A 20934-nucleotide genomic window follows, 5' to 3' on the forward strand; every position below is an offset into this window, starting at 1 on the left:
CCTGCTACGCTTCCCATCCCTTGGAATCCAGTCCGTAACCCTTAATGACCATCGGTTATCTTCCCTCCTCATTACATGTCCTGCCCATGCCCATTTCTTTTTCTTGATTTCAACTAAGATGTCGTTTACCCGCGTTTGTTGCCTCACCCAATCTGCTCTTTTCTTATCCCTTAACGTTACACCCATCATTCTTCTTTCCATAGCTCGTTGCGTCGTCCTCAATTTCAGCAGAACCCTTTTCGTAAGCCTCCAGGTTTCTGCCCCATATGTGAGTACTGGTAACACACAGCTGTTATACACTTTCCTTTTGAGGGATAGTGGCAACCTGCTGTTCATGATTTGAGAATGCCTGCCAAACGCACCCCAGCCCATTCTTATTCTTCTGGTTATTTCAGTCTCATGATCCGGATCCGTGGTCACTACCTGCCCTAAGTAGATGTATTCCCTTACCACTTCCAGTGCTTCGCTACCTATCATAAACTGCTGTTCTCTTCCGAGACTGTTAAACAATACTTTAGTTTTCTGCAAATTAATTTTCAGACCCACCCTTCTGCTTTGCCTCTCCAGGTCAGTGAGCATGCATTGCAATTGGTCTCCTGAGTTACTAAGCAAGGCAATATCATCAGTGAATCGCAAGTTGCTAAGGTATTCTCCATCAACTTTTATCCCCAATTCTTTCCACTCCAGGCCTCTGAATACCTCCTGTAAACATGCTGTGAATAGCATTGGAGATATTGTATCTCCCTGCCTGACGCCTTTCTTTATAGGGATTTTGTTACTTTCTTTGTGGAGGACTACGGTGGCTGTGGAGCCGCTATAGATATCTTCCAGTATTTTTACATATGGCTCATCTACACCCTGATTCCGTAATGCCTCCATGACTGCTGAGGTTTCGACTGAATCAAACGCTTTCTCGTAATCAATGAAAGCTATATATAAGGGTTGGTTATATTCTGCACATTTCTCTATCACTTGATTGACAGTGTGAATATGGTCTATTGTTGAGTAGCCTTTACGGAATCCTGCCTGGTCCTTTGGTTGACAGAAGTCTAAGGTGTTCCTGATTCTATTTGCGATTACCTTAGTAAATACTTTGTAGGCAACGGACAGTAAGCTGATCGGTCTATAATTTTTCAAGTCTTTGGCGTCCCCTTTCTTATGGATTAGGATTATGTTAGCGTTCTTCCAAGATTCCGGTACGCTCGAGGTTATGAGGCATTGCGTATACAGGGTGGCCAGTTTCTCTAGAGCAATCTGACCACCATCCTTCAACAAATCTGCTGTTACCTGATCCTCCCCAGCTGCCTTCCCCCTTTGCATAGCTCCTAAGGCTTTCTTTACTTCTGGCGTTACCTGTGGGATTTCGAATTCCTCTAGGCTATTCTCTCTTCCACTATCGTCGTGGGTACCACTGGTACTGTATAAATCTCTATAGAACTCCTCAGCCACTTGAACTATCTCATCCATATTGGTTTAAACACAGTCAAAACTTGTTTAGTTAGGGCTCTGTGTATTCAGTTCTTGTCTCCACAAAATTTAGCATATTTTTTCTATTTTCATTTCCACCCTGGAATTTGGTGTTTACTGGTCAATATATTTTTCTAGCCGAACTTTCACTTGCCATTTTTCAGTGGCTATTTTCCGTCAAGCTTATCTTTTCTTTCTTTTTTTTTTCAGTCAATATAGAGTTCATTAATTTTGTTAATGCTGAAATGAGCTGTATTACTGTGGATCCTGCTCTTCAACACTGTAGTTGTATCCGGCACAGATGAAAAGAAGAAAGTTTTTGAGAAGCATTCCAGTAAGGACATATCGTCAAGCAGCGGTATGACTAGGAAAGAATTAGAAGTGAGTGCATTTGGTATTCGAACACAAATAGAATGAAACTTTATTTGTAACATTATGTGAATACAATGCTCCAATGAATAACACAGAAAAAACAAAATTACTAGGTAGGTATGACCCCATGTTATCAGTGAACCTTGTTAAAACCAAATTATCGTAAAATATCGTGGAAGTGCCCAGTTTCACACAAACGCACAGTATTAACATTTCCAAAAAACTTCAGAACTCTGAAAATTATATGTTAAGCACCCACCCCCTCCAAAGCGCCAGCATCAGCCAAAAAATTCATCCCACTGCAGTCGCGACGAGACCGCTAGGAGCAATGACTGAGACATTTGCTTCCTTGTGGTGGAAATGGAAAGACCAATGAGGATGTAGATAATGCAGAGTGACAATGAACAGTGCTTGAAAGAAAACCCAGTGGTTGCAGGATTGCAGTATGTAAAAAAAATTTTGAATGCTTTTTTTCTCTTTTGTTTTGTTTGTGTGTGTGTTTAAAATGAAGATGTTGGTTTGACCCCTAGTTATAATGATGTTGCTCTGACATAAAAAAAACCTTCGTTATATCCAATATTTATTATAAGCACATACACTTGCATTCATTACATGTATATAATGGCAAGAAACATTGTATGTTTACTTCTTTATAGCCTATAATTCGCTATATCTATGTTCATTATATCGAAGTTTGATTGTACTTAGCAACCCCTTATTAACCTAACAGAACAGTGAGCTGTAGTGCATAGTATAAAATTGTAAGACTTTGTGACGCTCTGCTGCCGAAATAGAAATCAACAGGAAAATGTGCCGCCTTTGAGCAAATACTTTCTTTAAAACAATTTACATGAGAATCAGCTGCATCATCATACTCCTAGTCAATGTGTATGCTTTGTGGAGTTATAATAGGTACTTCAGCACCAAATTAAAAGCTGCCACCATACTGCAATACACCATCATTGCATCTGGTGCACAGTCCGCTCAAAATATTGCTGATAAGTAATCTCATAATGGTATGCACAGGACAGTGCAGCAATGATAACAAAGCATTTGGTGAGCAATGTGCAGCATAGTGTTAGTATCACCTTGGTCTTGTGGCGATGCGCGACTCTCACGCGTCCCATGATATGTTGTTTTTCCCGCATAGCTTCCGTCTGCTGCAGTGCGGCTTCGCCGCGTGGCCTGAGGCCCGCGGCGGTCGGTGTGGTTGAAGCGCAGTACGAGAGATGGCGCGAGTGTTGCGCTCACAGCCGCCTCACGGCAGGGTTACTTGGGGGCGCAAGGGAGAACATGCTTTCTCTTTGGCTGCGGGTCGGTGGTGGTGGTGGTGAAAAGCCTTCATTGAGCTATATATATACAGAGAGGTGCTCGGGGAGAGACTTCTAGTTGGTCGCGCCCCTTGCAATACTGGGCGGAGTCTCTCATTTTGGGACCCCGTTGGTCTTGACCGCTACGTAGGTCCGCCGAACTAGGGCTTGTTGGGCCGATAGTTCCTGGCAGCCGAGTAGGGCCGCCTCCCAGTCCTCGCGGGAAGGGGAAGGGGTGATGGGGGGAGAGAAGGATTTTGCCTGCATGCACAAACCATGTGGAAGGTGTCGGCCACCTCCCCACAGAAAGAGCAGCGGCCGTCAAAAGAAGGGTCAAAGTGCTTGAGAACCGCCGGGCACAGCAGGGTGTTTGTAAAGAGCCTAAGGAGAGTTCGTTCGCCAGCTTTACCCAGTCCCTTCATAGGAACCGGGTAACGGCGGTGTTCGGCACGATAGTACTCAGTAATGTCTTTAAAAGAAAGAAGAGGGCTGTGATCTGGGTCAAGGTCCTCCCAAGTGATGCCTGGTGCCCGGTAAGTGAGTGCGCGGGCTGCCTCATGGGCGGCTTCGTTACCTGGCATGCCTTGGTGGCCGGGGACCCATATTATTGAGCGATGAGTTGGATCGCAGTCGCGAATACAGCGGCGAAGAATTTTGTCGGCGAGAGGAGTGATCCATCCCAATTGAAAGTTGCGACAGGCTCCACGGGAATCTGTGAGGATGAATTTAAAGTCGGGATGGGAGGCTGCGAGGGCGATCGCCACCTCCTCCGCATGCGTTGAGCTGGGTGCTTTGAACGAGAGGCCATCCACTTGTCTTTCCTCGTGTATGCAGCCGTGTACCATACCCCCCTGGAGTGGTTGGGGCCTGCAATATCGACGTAGAAGACGTGTTTCTTAGCGCCATAGTGGCGGTGCAGGGCATCCGCCCGCGCCTGGCGCTGGCCATTATGGTCCTCCTTGTTCATCTTAGTTGGAAGGGGTCGAACGTAGAGGGCGCTTCTCCACAGTTCGGGCACTCGAACCCTTTCCATCATATGGTGGTCATGTTTAATATGTAACCGGTCTAAGAGGCGGCGACCGGACATGGTCTGGGTGAAACGCGTGTATTGGTTAATGAGATGCGCCTCGCGAAGTTCCCTATGGGTGTTTACCATCCCCAACGCGAGAAGACGCGCGTTGGAAGTGGAGATCGGGATGTTGAGGGCTCTCTTGAACATTTTGCGGAGTACTACCTCCAAGCAATCTTCGTCATGTTTCCGTAAGCGTAGGTATGAGGTCGAGTACAGCGAGTGCCGCGGACGTCCCGCGCGTTCACCGATCCACACTTCTGCGAGACCGTCTCGCGTGGCCTCCTTCGAATGCGCCACCGTTCGCGTGACCGTACGCGCGAGCGACCAGGCCTTGGGATCCAGCATGGGGCGAACATATTTGCTCGTTATCCGGTCGCAGTGAGTCAGACTTTTAGATTTGTCGCGCACCCATTGGCATGTTTTGTGGATAGCAACTCGGCTAGCAGGCATTGATCTATGAAAGGTGTAATAAATACTCTTGTGATTGTTTGCACGATTGTGTTGTCGTTCCTTTGTCCCAAGAGCATGGGTGTGAAAACCCCACTGTTTCAATGAACCTCTACACCTCCGACGAATAAACCGTAAACATGCGCATGCATGCAGGTTTGCATACAACTGACGGAATGATACTACTTTACCGCTGCGCAATCATTTTTGGCTACAGCATGCTACCACTCATACCATACTCTCTCATATGGTATGTTGAACCAATTCAAATCGATAACAGTGCAAAGCAGATGAGAATGCATAAAGGATGCACAAGAAAACAACAATGCATCCTGTCATTTGTCACACGTCAACCATGTGCAGCACAAGGGTTTGACTGTCACACCACACACTCACCTGTGCCGAGAATCCGCAGAAGAAGGCAAACCAGAAGTGGCAGAGAGTGAAGGCGAAGTTCTTGTAGAAGAAGTACCGGAGGAAGCGGCACATGCGCAGGTAGGACCAACGACCGTGCACCAGCAATAGCCGCTCGAGGAAGCGGAACTGGGCAATTGAAAAGTCCGAGGCCAGCACCGCCTGCATGCCCTCCTGGCCACTGATGCCCACTCCTATGTGCGCCACTGCGTGATTGTGCAGCGTGGCGAATAAAAACGTAAGTGTTCTATTCGCTGTCATAAGAATGTCTTACAATCTACAAACGGCCCTCTGTTAAACAATAATGGTTATGTCATAGTTTTGTTTGTCCATTACGTGTAATCACTTCGTGGCATTGCAAAAAAAAAAGGCATTCAGATGCTGCCCTTGTTTCTGGAGTGACACTGTGAATAATAAAAAGTGTACACACTTGCATCATGGGCTTCGTGCAGTCAGAGCCATGTTGCCTTTTCTTTATGCCAAACATGGGGGACATTTGTCATAGCCATGCACACCTTGACACCCCTCTGATGTGCTCATTAAGTGAGATAAAGTGTAAAATAAGACAGAATGAAAATATAAAACAAAATAAAAGACCCATCCTCTACTTTTACTCATAACAGTGGAGATGAGGACAAAATGGCCTGCATTAGGTTTGCTCTCATTTTCAATTTCCTTAGCTGTAAAAGAGCCTTAAGTTTGTATTATTCATTCAAGCTCATCAGACATGAATTTCGCAACAGTGAAGCATTTGATTGGAGTCATGATGACTGGTCATATTATGTGAAGTTTCAATACCTTCATCATGAATGCTGCCTCGGAAGAAAATAAAGCTATCTTCCTTGGGTGTCATGGACGGAAGACATATGCACTGCAGTGAGACACATTTGCTCAACCAGAAGGTTGACTCAAGAGAATTGAAATGTGTCTCACATTTCAAGTCCTCACATTTATCAACTTTTCAAAAAAATTGAAACCAGACCTAAAAGAAAACACCTTAAGGAGCACCACAGTATTTGACAGTACTGCTGGACTACACGCAGTCCAACCCACTTATATTCGTAAGTCACAGCCACATAAAGCCAACATATAATGACAACAAGAAAACCATAGGGGGAATTACAGTTAAACCTCGATATAACGAAGTCGGTAAAATTGGCAATTTGCTTCGTTATATTGAAATTTCGTTTTATTGAACTTCGACCTTTTATGCAAATAGTACAGTCGCCGATCGATTTTTCTTACACGGAAAGGGTCCGCAGAATTTTCCGAGTTATAGGGCAATCGAAAAAAAGCAAATTTGAATGAGAAAACAGCTCATTTTGATAAATTTGGGAGTCTGCCACGAATGATACGGTTTCATGTCACGTACGTCCACGATATCTTCACATCGGCAGTACGAGTTGAGCGAAGCCAGCCGCCACGCTTACGCGAGCACTCCGCCACCGCAGCTGATAGCGTCTCCCGCGGCCCGCACTGGGATGACGCTATCAGGAAAGGCGCCGGCAGCGGGAAGCCTCTCGCTCCAACGGGTCACCGAAACTCGAGATCACGCAACTTCCAATACTAAACGCGCGGGAAGACAGCTTACATGGTGCCACGCCGTTTCGGCGCGCCCGCTCTTTGTCCACGCGGCAGATTACCTCTAAAGCGCGGTGCGCAGCTGCGTATTTGCTCAGTCACGCGTACAGCCATGCGCATGCAGCCACGGCCGAGACGCAGGCCAGATATCGAGACGCGCGCCTACTTACGCCCTCGCGTGCTGGATCGCGTTACCGCGAGCTCACTCCCCTTTCCCCCTTTGCCTGCGCGGGAAGGCTGCACTCGTGAAGCCACCACCTTTCTTGTCTCGACCCTCGCAAACTTTCACTCGCACCTAAAGCACACGGGGCGCGATAGGATCTTATAGCACTCCAACTTTATAAGGAACTTGATGCGGCTCCACTGCGTTTGCAAGCAGCCGCAGATGGTCAAATTCAATCATTTGACCATCTGCGACCGCGGAAGTTTCCATTTATTATCCGGCATTCCTTTGCAGCGGCAGTGAAATTTCGTTATACTGAAATCGCATACAAACGCGTCGTTATATTGAGTTTTTAAATACGTGGTGTTGTGTGGACAAGAGGTTACGAAAAGTTAAATACTTCATTATATCGAGAATTGTGTAATTCTGAAGTTCGGAATATCGAGGTTTAACTGCACTCGTTTATTTAATTGAGATGTAGAAGTTATAAATAAAGGGAAATGAAAATAGATGAAGAAACAACAGGCCGCAGGTGGGATATGAACCCATGTCTTGACATTACGCATGCGATGTTCTTACCAATTAAGCCACTTTCCCATCCACTATGTTGGGTATTATGCTCATATGATGAGCTTGTCATTCCATCCGTAAGCGCATACACAAACTTGGTAGGCGTTCATGGTAGTTGTTGACTGAGTACGCCTGTGGATCCAAACTTCGCTTCCCATTTGTGAACATTAGTCCAGTGTGTAACGTGATTTCACGCTTGACTGCCTATGTGGTACAAACATCTTAAAGGTGAACTTCCCGCAACGGCTTGTTGCCTGCCACACCCGCTGGCTAGGCCTAGCCAAATCTGCCATGCCGCTTCGTCGGAGTAGGCGACCTAAGTTGGCAGTTTGGTGCCGAGTGTGGGATATGGTGATTATACTACCATCAATGGCAGGACAGCTAGTGTCATCTAATGTCGGCTTGCAGAAATGAACCAGCATGCAGGTATGTATGTGATGCTTAGTGAAATTTTTTTTATATTTTTGCACTCCGAAGTGAGAATGGGGGCTTTACACGAGTAAATATGGTAACCAAACTCTTACGTGAAATTAACAAAAATAAAGTTTTGAAGTGATACTTTATCAGTAGAAAATAGAGGTAGGCATATCAACATATTTGAATACGAACCGAATATATATAGTAAGCATAGAATATAGAATCTAATTTTGAATATTCAAATGCAGACTAATATATTTACAGCAGGGATATTATGTCCATATCGATTAGTGCAAAACGGACAGCTAAATATCAGGGACAAGGGATCAGTTTTTAACGGTGGGTTGGAATTAATGTACATCACTGTTTTCAACCCATTCTGGTAAACTGCAAATAGTATATTCAAATGACAATTGTAGGAACATACCACAAAAGTTCAAAAAAAGAAAAAAAACTATACAGAAACAGATCACTCACTTTTGATCATACTGACATCATTGGCACCATCACCAATCGCAAGAGTGACAGCACGTTTATGTTTCTTGACGAGGTCCACGACAAGGGCCTTCTGTAGAGGAGTGACACGGCAGCAGATGACTGCTTTGCACCGGCTGGCTACCTCCAGAAACAGCAGCTCCATATCCTCTTCCAAGGCATGCACCTACAGTGCATACAGACACACCAAAAAACAATGTATTTGGAAAATACTACGTCACACACAATGCAAAAATTATATCCGTTGCAGCTTTTCATTTATACCTTAACATGCAGAGAAGAAACTAAAGGATGTACAGTTAGAAATCTTTAAAGCTTCCTGCAATGTACACAAGTTATGAAACACCCATGGAAAGTTTTGAATCCCTATCTTATCCAGCTGTCCACAGAACTGTTAGACTGCTGGACATGCATTTAAAATTTTGAAACCTACTGCTAAATCTTCACTATTCAACTGCACCTCACAGCATTATTCTTGCAGTGTGCTGACAAGCTTTTTTTGTTTTTGTTTTCTGCGGGCATCTCTTGAGTTACGAAGTTAGCTGAGCAAGAAAAAAAAAGGAGGTACAATGACAAATCACTTTGGGCAAAAGTGCCCACAATGTATACATTTAATACTTCAAACCACTTTTTATGCAGCTGGTCACGTTTATGCAACAGGGTTACCAGCTTCGCTGCACTCAAACCATAAGCAGGAATGCGTTGCAGTTGAAGCATCTCACCAAACTGTGTCCATTGACGATGAGAGCGAAGCCACCCAAGCTCTCTCCACCCGAGAGCTCCCAGGCATGGCCGTCGTCATTGTCACTGAAGCGCACGACCGAGCAGTCTCCGGCACCTCGGCCGTGTGAAACAACGCCCGCAATGCTCTCACGGAATGTGCTCAGCTGTTTGTACACTTCGTCCCGTTCCATTCCATCCACAATGAAGATGTCCACCATGTCATCTGTCAGCAGCTGACATGAGTAGCCAATGTTGATGGCCGTTTCTGTAGGTACCCCACCAAAAAAAGAAAGCCAGTTGAGGAGATGGCCTGAAGCTAAGGCAAGCAGGAAAACATGTGTATTATATTATTAATAACTAAGGATACACCATCCCAAATGTAAGGCTTACGAGGTGATAGAACAGGGGTGTTGCAAATGCAATAGCATAAAAGTAAAGTGAACTGCTTGGCATCGAAACAGGTAGCTAGAAAATGCACTTAACATGGAAAGCCTCCCTCCCAAGCAATTGTGGCATATTAAGCATTATGTGAACTAGACAAGCGCTTCCTGTATGTCAATAAAAAGTAACCATTTAACTTTTTCATAAAAATCAAATGTCTTCAAACTATTTATGGCAGCTGTTACCAATGTGCTCATTCTACTTAAGTTTATTGTTAACTGTCATGCATTAAAAGATTAACTGATGAATTACCTCGGAAGCAATGGTTTGTCATATTGCAGCATGTATCAGGAGTACTGTTTTTTTTTTAATTCTATAGTCATAGACAAACCTTGAGAAAGGTTAACTACCACTGCTTTGGGCCAGCCAATTAGATTGTAGATGTTGTTCAATAGGGGTAGACAAAACATGCAGTCAATGGCAGGCAATCTGATAGCCATTGACAAACAATTTTATCTTAGCACGCTCACTGTCTTAGCAATACAGTTTATACGTTTCTAAAGCTAGACAAAATCGAAATGTAAACAGTAATCGATTGACTGGTCCTTGGTTCAATGAGCATCAGAACTTCTACTCCGGTGGCAGTAGCATAATTTTTTTTTGCACTACGAAACAGACTCGTACGTCAAACTGACCCTGTTTGTCGCCTGTGAGGACCCAGATCTTGATGCCAGCCATGGCCAGGTTTGCAATGGCCTGTGGCACGCCGTCCTGTAGCTTGTCCTCGATGGCTGTGGCCCCCAGCAGTGTCAAGCCCTGTTCAATCTCGTCGTATACAGCATCCACCAGCTCCTCTCGGTCATGTAGAGAAGTCCTGAGCAAGGGTGCACGTCCGCTTTGCTCAACTTCCATCACAAGGGGCACTCAAAGGTATACTCAAGCAGTTCTTGAAATTCGCGATGTCTGAAAAACTATTACTGCAACTTCTGCTTTGTGCCCATATCATTTGTAGCCGATTACTATACAGCCTTGTGGCATTTTGTCTCTAGGCAAATAAATTCCAGAATTCTGTGCCAGATGCACACATACTGTGTCACGAATACTCTCCATACACTTGTTTCTCCTCATTCAATCGATGGCCTCAGACTTCGAGACATTGGTCTCATTTTTGCCAGTTACAGACATAATTAAAAGAATACACAGTGCACTAGTTGACATATATCTGAAAACTGCTGTTAACATTCAGGATGTAATATCTACATCACCTAGAAGGGAGCAGCACAGTGCAGTTTCGATTACCTTTCGTTGTTCTTAAAATTTTTAAGCCTATCATAACTTTAAAAACGAATGAGCATACTAAAGTGAGAAAGTTGCAAGAAATACAATAGTACAGCCAGTACGTAAAATACTATTGCAAACAATGTGAGAACAAGACTAAGATTAGGGGAACACATGACACAGGTGCTGTGTTCCCGTAATCTTAGTCTCGTTCTCGCAGTGTTTGAAACAGTACATCATCGTGCCAATAAGACTGGCTTACCACCATTTTGAATTACCTGACAATGTTTCACAACCATCCAGAGTGGCCCTTTAATGCACACAATGCTGTATTTTCAGCTACCCTACAGAAGGTGTGGGAGGTTTCAAGTGACATTCCTTAGTGACAGTGAGCTTAATCCATTTCGTTTCCAAAACCACCAACGCTTTCTGTTTGCTGCCCCTGGCGTCAGCATACCGTTTTCATGCATGTTCAGGCATAGTTTATTGGTGTCTGTAGATCTTTCAATATAACACTGTACGCAAGCACAATCATGAAGGTCCTAAATACTAGAAAAGAAAAATCTTACGCAGCCTCATGATGTCTTTCACTCCACTCTTGAAAATATGCTTCATCCAGGTCCTTATAGGCCAGGCACAGTGTCCGCAACCCTTCACCAGCATATTTCTGAAACCAGACAGTGTCTTATCATATTAGCAGAAGTCATCAGATTACAATTACAGTTGTTACAGTTATCCTGAAACAATATTAAACTACACTGTGACACCAGTACACAAGAGATTCCACTATCATATGTAGAAGCTACAGGCAATGCGAGATGGTCTCTACTGCAGAACTGTAATATGCGAAAACTAGTTCCATCTATGATGGTATAAACAGTCGTAAAGGTGAAATATCTCACCACCAGATTAGTTTTGTTACCAGGATGTCTACACATATATATGTATGCATGTATTTGTATATGTTGCAACTTCATGTGTGTTTTCGAAGTGCATGCACCTTTTATCGCCTCATCTAGCAATCCTTCAGAGTTCGGACTATCACTACTAACATGTGCTCCTTTCTATCTTCCTGCCACTCGGCTACCTATAAGTACGCTCTACACCTTTGAATAAACGTTCATTTTGTTCTACTGACTACGCTGATGCTTCACTGGTCTGGCGTTACTGCGAGCACGCCATGGCTATGCCACAGCGGCGACAAGGATGGACATCGCCCATGCAGTGAAAGTCGACGCTGAACCGGAGCCAACGCAGAACCGAGAAACCAAGGCCATCATGGCTCACCTACTTCCGGACTTCAAAGAAGGCAAAGATAAGTGGAAGCCGTACCTTATTAAAGTAGAAGCATACTTTGAAGCGACTGCGATTGAAGACTTGACTAAGAAAAGGGCATTGCTTGTTGCTGCGTTAAATACGCATACGATCCAAGTGCTAGCAGGGAAGGTGGCTCCGCGCAAGCTAAATGCGTTGACGTATGAAGAAGTCGTCGAAGTTTTGAGTGAGCACTACAGTCCCAAGAGACACGAAATCACCGAAAGCTACAAGTTCTTCAGTCGTTGTCAAGCGGAGGGCGAGCTGATTAATGAATTCCTGGTAGACATTCGCCGAATAGCTGACAATTGCAATTTTGGCAGTGCTTTGGATCGCATGCTACGAGATCACATTGTCTGTGGTATACGGTCAGGTGCCCTGCAGAAGCAGCTACTGGCAAAGCGGGAATTAATGCTACAAGATACTGAAGTGATGGCTCTTGCAGCTGAGGCTGCGGATAGTGATGTAAAACAGATGATCAGACCGGCAACGACACCCGTGTTAAATGTACAGGCCTATCAGAAAGAAACTCTGGTGGATAAGAGGATGGTTGCCGCACGTCAAGAATGCGCAAGGTGCGGTAGTACGAAACATAATGACGCATGTTGCCCCTGGTCTCACGCTCGCTGCTACCGCTGTGGACAACGGGGTCACCTTGCAAGGAAATGTCGAAGTCGCGGGTCTCGAGAACAAGGCACGGCAAGGACGGCACAAACTAACACCCTCTTGGGGACGGAAGCCTCGGCAAACGAGGAACACGAAGCCGCCCACATTTGGACTTTGGTATCACAACGAAAAAGCTGTCTGGAACCGCCGATTCGCTGGACGTTTGCTTGGTGCGGTGTGCAGCTGAGCATGGAAGTCGTTACCGGGTTGCCAGTTTGTGTCATCCCGCGTCAACTGTATTATAAGCACCGTGAGCAATGGCCGAAACTGAAACCGTCCAGTCTCAATTTATCCTGCTACACAGGACGCCTTCCAGTACTTGGGGAGCTTGCGCTCCAGGTTTGTCATAAAGGGGTGACAGTGAAGCGTGCGCTGAATGTGTTGGACTGTGCGGGACCAAGCCTCTGCGGTTGCGATTTAATCCAGCAGCTGAACAGCGCAGGTGCTCTGGTGATTTGTTTTGTAGAGGACTCGGCGGCAACAAATGAATCAAGCGAATCCAGCGTGAACAGGATATTCAATGACTACCACGACGTGTTCTCCGAGGAACTGGGGCTAATCAAGGGTCCTCCAGCCAGCCTGCACATGAAGGAAGGCGCCGTACCCAAGTTCTGTAAGGCCAGACCCATTCCATATGTGCTACGCAAGCGAGTGCCACTCGAACTAGACCGTTTAGTTCCTCTGGGAGTGCTGTCGCCGGTGGCACACTGACTGGGCCCATAGTCGTAGTGCTTAAGAAAGACGGCGCAGTAAGAATTTGCGGCGATTTCAAGGCCACAGTAAATCCAGCATGTGCAACTGAGCAATATCCGTTCCCAATGATTCAGGCTATGTTTGCCCAGTTACACGATGGGGACTATTTCAGCACTCTGGATTTACAGGATGCATACAATCAAGTGGTGCTAGACGATAACGCGAAGAAAGTTTGCGTCATTAATACGCAATATTTTGCTACAATCGACTTCCTTTCGGTATAGCCTCTGCGCCCGCGATATTCCAAAGAAAAATAGATGAGGTATTGGCTGGCCTTCCAGGAGCACAGGCTTATTTTGACGATGTGCTCATTTCCGAAAAAGCGAGTGACTGCGGCGAAAGGCTTAAAAACGTCTTAGAGCGCTTCCGAGAGCGCGGTGTAAAGCTAAGGTTCGGTAAATGCAACTTTCGCAGCCCAGCAGTAACTTATCTAGGCCATCGGATCTATCGTGATGGGCTTCATTCGACAGAAAAAAATCTTGACACTATCATGTAGGCACCGAGCCCCTGTAATGTCAGCGAGCTACGTTCATTTTTGGGTATGATTACTTTTTACGCGAGGTTTCTTCCGAACATGTCAACAACACTTGGTCCACTGTATCAACTGCTTGAAAAGAATGCACGTTGGCAATGGAAACAGCCTCAAGAGCTCGCATTTGATCTTGCCAAGCAAAGCCTTAAAACAGCCAAGGTTCTTGTTCATTTCGACCCTTCGAAGGAACTTAAACTTGAATGTGACGTGTCTCCGTACGGTGTGGGAGCTATCTTGTTTCACACGACCGGTAACATTCACAGGCCCATCGATTTCCATTCGCGAACATTAACGCAGGCGGAGCGCAACTATTCGCAGCTGGAGCAAGAGGCACTGGCACTGGTATTCGGTGTCACGAAATTCCGTGAGTACCTTCTAGGTCAGGAATTTACCTTGGTGACTGACCACCAGCCGTTGTTGGGCCTGCTGAGATCGGAACAGCAGACGCCCACAATGGCCGCCGCACGGATACAACGTTGGGCACTCCACCTGGGGGCCTACCGCTACCGGCTACAGTACGCACCAGGACGACAGATGCTGAACGCTGACGCCCTGAGCCAACTTCCGCAGCGATCTCCGGAATCTGACGACGACGCTGAACCGCCCGAATATGTGCTGTCGCTAAACCAGCTGAACAATGGCGCCCTAACAACGCGTGAGCTGAAGGCATGAACTTCTTTTGACCCTGTCCTGGTCGAGGTCAAACGGTACATATTACATGGGTGACCCAGAAACGCAAACGCAATGGCCCGGGCTGTACTGCCGTTTTTTGACCGTAAGCTCGAACTATCCGTAGCACATGAACTGGTGTACTGGGGAATAGGGTCATAATACCGACCGAAGCTAGGGAGTGAGTGCTGTATTTTCTACATGAAACACACCAGGGTTCACCGGCAATGAAATCTGTCGCGCGCTCTTTGTTCTGGTGGCCAGGCCTCGACAAAAATATTGAAGACGTGTCTGCTCAGTGCCAGTACTGTGTACAACATCTGCCGATGCCAACTGCAGCTCCCGTCGTCAACTAGCCTGAAACAGGCGAAAGGTGGTCCCGTATTCACATTGACTATGCGGGTCCGACCTGCGGAAAAATGATACTCGTAGTAGTTGACACACACACCAAATGGCTCGAAGCAATACCTTTGTCGCATGCCTCAACGCAGACTACCATTAACTGTCTGCGTGGCATTTTCAGCCGGTTTGGAATACCACGCACGGTCGTTTCTGACAAGGGGACCCCGTTTGCCAGTGAAGACGTTGCGTTGTTCGTGGCAAACAACAACATTGTGCACCTTCAATGCGCTCCATACCATCCCCAGTCTAATGGTGCGGCGGAAAGGGCAGTGCGAACTATAAAAGATGGCCTTCGAAAAGTGAGGAAAGGAAAACTGGATGAGAACCTAGTACGGTTGCTTTTTAACTACCGGAGAACTCCGCGAAAATCGGGTAAATCCCCAGCAGAGCTGCTTTTCGACTATCAAATATGCTCACGCTTGGACACATGCTTTCCTCCAGCACTTCCAGGGCCAAACGAGAACCAAGATGACTGGCTGCCGCTACCTGGAAGTGATGTGTATGCCCACAATTACGGTGCGGGGAGCAAGTGGACCCCAGGCCATGTGAAGGTGACGCCTGGAGCGAGAATGGTGACCGTGGAAACATCGGACGGAGTCGTAAAGTGGCACGTAGACCAGATCCACCCACGACAAGAAGCACCAGGCGATAAACCGACAGTAACTACAACCACCACATATCCCAGCAAGCCAGAGCAAGCAACACAACTACGGCCTCCAGAAACGGTGAACCCGGATGAAGGCATAACTGCTCGGCGCATTCCAAATGGCACCCGTTCTCCAGATTTTGCGGCACCAGATATTCCAGTGGCCCCGTTGAATACAGGTGTCGCCCAACAAACTCCGAGACGTTCAACGAGAGAACGCAAGCCAGTGCAACGCTTTCATTTCTGAGGAGGAAGGAATGTTGCAACTTCACATGTGTTTTTGAAGTGCGCGCACATTTTATCGCTTCATCTCGCGATCCTTCAGAGTTCAGACTATCACTACTAACACGTGCTCCTTCCTATCTTCCTGCCACTCGGCTACATATAAATACGCTCTACACCTTTGAATAAACGTTCATTTTGTTCACCTGACTACGCTGATGCTTCACTGGTCTGGCGTTACTGCGAGCATGCCATGTCTATGCTACAGTACACAATACTTATGCAATTTCATTTAGTTTACATTATTTTGCTCTATCTTACTGTATTATAGCTTCTTTTCCAATGCATCATACAATCCACATAATTTGTGTACATCATTACTTTTCATACACTATTGACAGGGGGTCCCGGCATTTTCTAATGTGCAATAAAAACTATTCTTCTTCAATATTTAAAACAGGCTATGTATGATGTCACAGTTTGCAACAAAATTTAACATGAAACTGGGAAGTTTGTGACAAACATGAATGGCACTTACATTCAGATGCTCAGTAGTTTTGATTTTGAGAGGCTCACTGCTTGGATGAAGGCGCTCAAAAATGACTGAGTCAGCACCCTTGCAGTATAGCTTCAGAACACCATTTCTCTTAACTATCACCTGAAAGTTAAGGGACAAAGTGTTCATGACTACGAAGGGCAGCATGGCACAAAATGCAATTAAAGAAAAAAGAATTGTCAGATATCCTTGATGTGCCACACTGTGCTGTCTTTAAATTGCTGCAGCGGTGCGTGCCAAATGTTATTTCTTAATACTATAGCAGAGTGCATCTACATTGTATTGGAAAGTGGTACTTACCGACATTCTTTTTCTAACGTTGTTGAAATCCAAGATACCGAAGAGCTCGTAGGCTTCTTCCTGACCCCAAACCTCAATGGTAATGCTTTTCGGTGTTCGATTCTGGACATGCACAAAAAGTTACGCAGTCAACTTCACGGAGGCTTTGAAGTACTTTTGGCCTTGCCCAATGTTTCAATAATTCAGTGCTTACCTTGAAGACAAATCCGAAGTTTCGAGCTGCTGATGTGAGTGCAGCCTCATCTGGAGACTGCGCCTGGTATTCAAGGCGGCCTGCAAGACAGATAAAACTTGAGCTGCATTAAAATTACTACAATGTGATCAAATCATGTTGACTTTTCCTTAAAAATATGAGAATGCTCGAAAAAAACAGCTCAAGAAGACAACTTGACAGAACAGCACTTTTGTGCATGATGGCCAGGAAATACTAAATAAGTCAACTATGGGACTCTGTGAAGTAAATTTTAAAAAGTTTTTCTCGCGCTGCTACACGCATACATAAGAAAAATCACACTACATGAACTGATCTGGTTGCACAGCCTAGCAGGTAACTGCACCGAAAAAGAGGACAAAGAAAAGCACTACAAGAGATAGTTGACACATACAGACATTCAAAACATGAATTAGCATTTGCAATTGCACAACAAAAACATGCAGATAAACGAGCATAGAAATTAGAATGACAATTTTATAACTAGAACTAAAGAAGCATATCCTGCAGCTTGTTTCATGCAAGTCAGCATTCATACAATAAACCCTGCATTTAGAAAGTTTGTGCTGCAATATCTTCTTTATAAGCACCCCCCCCCCCCCCCCATAAACATATCATTCTCCAATCTACCATTTACATATCATGGGTATCATGACACCTCTATAAAGATAAATTTAACAGATTCTGTAGTTCTCCTCGTTGGTCCTTAGAGGCAAGGCAAAATGCTGTGAAAGAAGCCCCTGAAGTTCTTTTCACTCAGTTCAATCACTCCATCAAGCCAAGCAGAAAGAATGTCACTAGCCGAAACTGGCAGCAAAAGTGAAAATCTTGCATTACTGACAATAAATGTAAAAAAATGCATGATAATTCAATTGTGAAAGATGGTAAGTACGATTGACATAGAACATTTACAGACCCCGGGATTTGAGAAAAAGCTCAATACCTCTGCAGCCTGGACCCCAACGTGGCCTCATAAGTGGATTTTCAGTCTGTATTACTATATTCAAACAACATAATGCTGTCCGGTTTTCGTTTAGAACTGCTTGGAATTTCAACATTTTCTCAGCCACCGTGGTGTTTAGACCTTTGACGCTAACTGCACATGCAACACATTCTGAACTCAAGCACTGTTTCACAAAATCGGTTCCAAAGTCTGCTCACCATCCTTCTCCTCAGACATAACCGTGTGGCACAAAGCCAACAAACGAAAATATTCCCGAGCATCAGTGTCTCCAGCCATCACATCCTTCAGCAGTGATGGGTCGTAAAACCGAAAAGCTGGCTCATGCTCTGCATTCTCTGAGAAATCCACAGTCTTCAGGTTCTATAGTGGCAGGAACAGGGAATAATGACAATTATATGCTGGACAGTTGAAGGTGGACAAAGCAAAGCGAAGAATATCAGTTGAACAACACAGAAACAGCAGAGTTCCACTCCAAGTCAATAATAACAGCACAATTTTGGTACTTAATTCTCCATTGGCTATTAGAAATTGTTTTTTTTTTGGTTTGAGAGTGTTTGAAAACCCCAAAAGGCACCTGTGCTTTACAAACACCACTTTTAATGCAAATATATGAGGTAATTTAACTAATTTTGTATACACAATTGAGGGCTAAATTAAATAAAGTTGACTGTATGATATTTGGAGTAATTAACAATGTAGATATGTTTGTAAAAATAACCTCTAGCTCATAGATCAACAGTGTTACATTCTGTAATGCAACATTTGCCGTTTGTTTTCTCGGACAAGTTTTCGTTGACAACTACAAATTCAACAGTACACAATCCTCAGCATAGGACAGTGTACAACAGGTGTAAATTTTTATTCTGGCATGTTAAGGCCTAGACAACTAACAAACATTAAAATATCACAAGTGCAACAATGAACAATGTTTACAGCAAATTGCTAAATACTATGTGTAAGTGCACTGATCGGATTGGTGCTAACATGGTACAAGTGACCATCTGTGAGATTTTCCTTTAACAGTGCAGTGGATTAACTTTTTAAGCATTCATAGTAATCTAGTTATTTTTCTCTGCAATTGGTTAATGGCGTCCACAATGTCACAGTGCTTCCAACCATTTTGCTATAAAAGCTGTGCAACCTACCAGCAGGATAGGATCTGTTAAGAGTTAATGTGCAGCAAAAGATCAGCCAATTCGAGACAATTTTAGAACATGTGATTGCTGCTAAACAACAAATGTAATCCGCAAAGTTATTGCCAGCTTCATTTGTGTGTAGATGATAGTTAACTAGGGTGTCTATGAAGAAAGCAGAAGTGTTCGTTTTGTGCGTGCATCTGTTCTGATAATTATGTTGAATTGGATCACCTTCATAAAATTTTCTATTAGTCCGACTAGTAATAATCCAAAATAAAGTGCACAGTCCAATGAAGCTTGAATCGATGTGTGTCAACTATTGCACATACATAGTGCACAGGCACGCAGTTACCTCATTGATTTCCACAGCCTCTCCTGTAGCTGGGTCAAGGACGTCTCCATAGAGACGGCCATTGATGGAAGCCTTTATGAATGCCATGATGTTTTGTGTCAGGGTGCCCGTCTTGTCTGAGAAAATGTACTCAATCTGTCCCAACTCCTCATTCAACGTTGTGGTGCGTGCTCGTGCCGGAGCATCCTTTGGTGCATAGTACATCTTTTCGTCCCAGTTTATCCATAGGCTGTGGCAGAAGCGAATCACTTCCACACTGGAATATAAACATGAATAAATATTATGCATAAACATAGCAACATTTCAGTATTTGAGAACAGCTAATACTGTAGGTTCAGCGCTGCACAGATAAATTTCTTTTCTTAGAAAGTGGCCCGCAAACATTAGTCACAAGAAAGGCCAGTTGCCACAGATGAAGTTGACGGTGCTTGATCTGGCCCTTGTGCCACTAAACACCACACATTCATTTATTTCATTGATAAAAGCCATGAGGCATGCTTCTTTCTTCAATAAATGCATATTCTAGGCCTCTTTTTCTTGTCTATGCCCAGCCAGGAAAGTGCTGTACACATTGGAAATGATAAAAGGTGCTCAAATTGAAAAGCAGAGGCAAGTTCACGAATTCCATCTCTTTAGCACCACATTCACATCATTCTTGACGATGTGACTGTAACACACTGCCCAAATGAGTAAGTGGCCTGCAGCGTGTGATCATGATAACAAGGCTTTTATAACACTGAGTGACCCAGCTCTCGAAGAAAATAGCTGCTCCTACCAAAGAACACTTTATTCCATGACTGTGCTAAGAACCTACAAAAGTGCTATCTATTTTACTAAGAGCAATGTTTTTCCTCCTGTGTTTGAAATCAAGAGTGTGGGTGACCTGGGCTACTATACACAGCTATTAACGCGACAGCGTTAAGGAGCTCGTGTCGCAGAAAACCCGGTGTCGTCGGCGTCGGTGTCTGCGTTGGCCGTGAGCGATAAATCCCAGCAGGCACTTCATGAATAAAAAACAACTTGCAAGATGGGCTGGGTGGGAATCGAACCAGGGTCTCCGGAGTGTGAGACGGAGACTCTACCACTCAGCCACGAGTTTTTTTTTATTTATTTCCACTCAGCCACGAGTTCCATGTTTCAAAGCGGTACAAAAGCGCCTCTAGTGAATGCGGTGTTGCCTTAGAAACGAGCTGTTTCTAAGGCTCAGGCGTGCGTCGCTTGCTCAGGCTCACATTTCGTTGCAGCACCGAACGCTGCGTTGCTCAACGCTCACCGCGTCCGATGCGGGGCGCGTAGTCGCTGCGCCGTAGCCCATTGTCTTACACCCCTTGGCGGGTCGACGGGAACGCTTTCGCGTTCCACTCTTGAAGGCGAAGCTTAAGCGTTCTCCGATTTTTTTATTTTATAATTTGTGGCCCAACTTGTAAACTGGGGTCATCTGAACAGTGCTACATTAACACTAAAACACAAGAAAGGATACGATTTAAAAGTGTTTCTCATGGAGAGACGGGGCTGTCGGGT

At 44.9% G+C, this 20934-nt stretch overlaps 2 protein-coding genes across 5 annotated transcripts in view; one reads left to right on the forward strand and one right to left on the reverse strand.

The window, feature by feature from the left end:
- The window catches only part of LOC142572571 (uncharacterized), an 89274-nt gene that overhangs the window by 54475 nt on the left and 13865 nt on the right, over positions 1-20934 (forward strand). The window lies entirely within an intron of this gene.
- Positions 1-20934, reverse strand: part of ATP8B (ATPase phospholipid transporting 8B) — a 157771-nt gene that overhangs the window by 11503 nt on the left and 125334 nt on the right. For all 4 annotated transcript variants that reach the window (XM_075681774.1, XM_075681775.1, XM_075681776.1 and 1 more), the window contains 10 exons: positions 19414-19669; positions 18123-18285; positions 16944-17023; positions 16751-16852; positions 16433-16552; positions 11260-11357; positions 10108-10286; positions 9031-9296; positions 8291-8474; positions 5065-5288 (listed from right to left, as the gene is read on the reverse strand). In XM_075681774.1, coding sequence (XP_075537889.1) covers positions 5065-5288; positions 8291-8474; positions 9031-9296; positions 10108-10286; positions 11260-11357; positions 16433-16552; positions 16751-16852; positions 16944-17023; positions 18123-18285; positions 19414-19669 — 1672 coding nt within the window. The remainder of the gene's footprint in view (positions 1-5064; positions 5289-8290; positions 8475-9030; positions 9297-10107; positions 10287-11259; positions 11358-16432; positions 16553-16750; positions 16853-16943; positions 17024-18122; positions 18286-19413; positions 19670-20934) is intronic.

Source organism: Dermacentor variabilis, chromosome 2, assembly GCF_050947875.1.
Source record: "Dermacentor variabilis isolate Ectoservices chromosome 2, ASM5094787v1, whole genome shotgun sequence".
NCBI lineage: Eukaryota > Metazoa > Arthropoda > Arachnida > Ixodida > Ixodidae > Dermacentor > Dermacentor variabilis.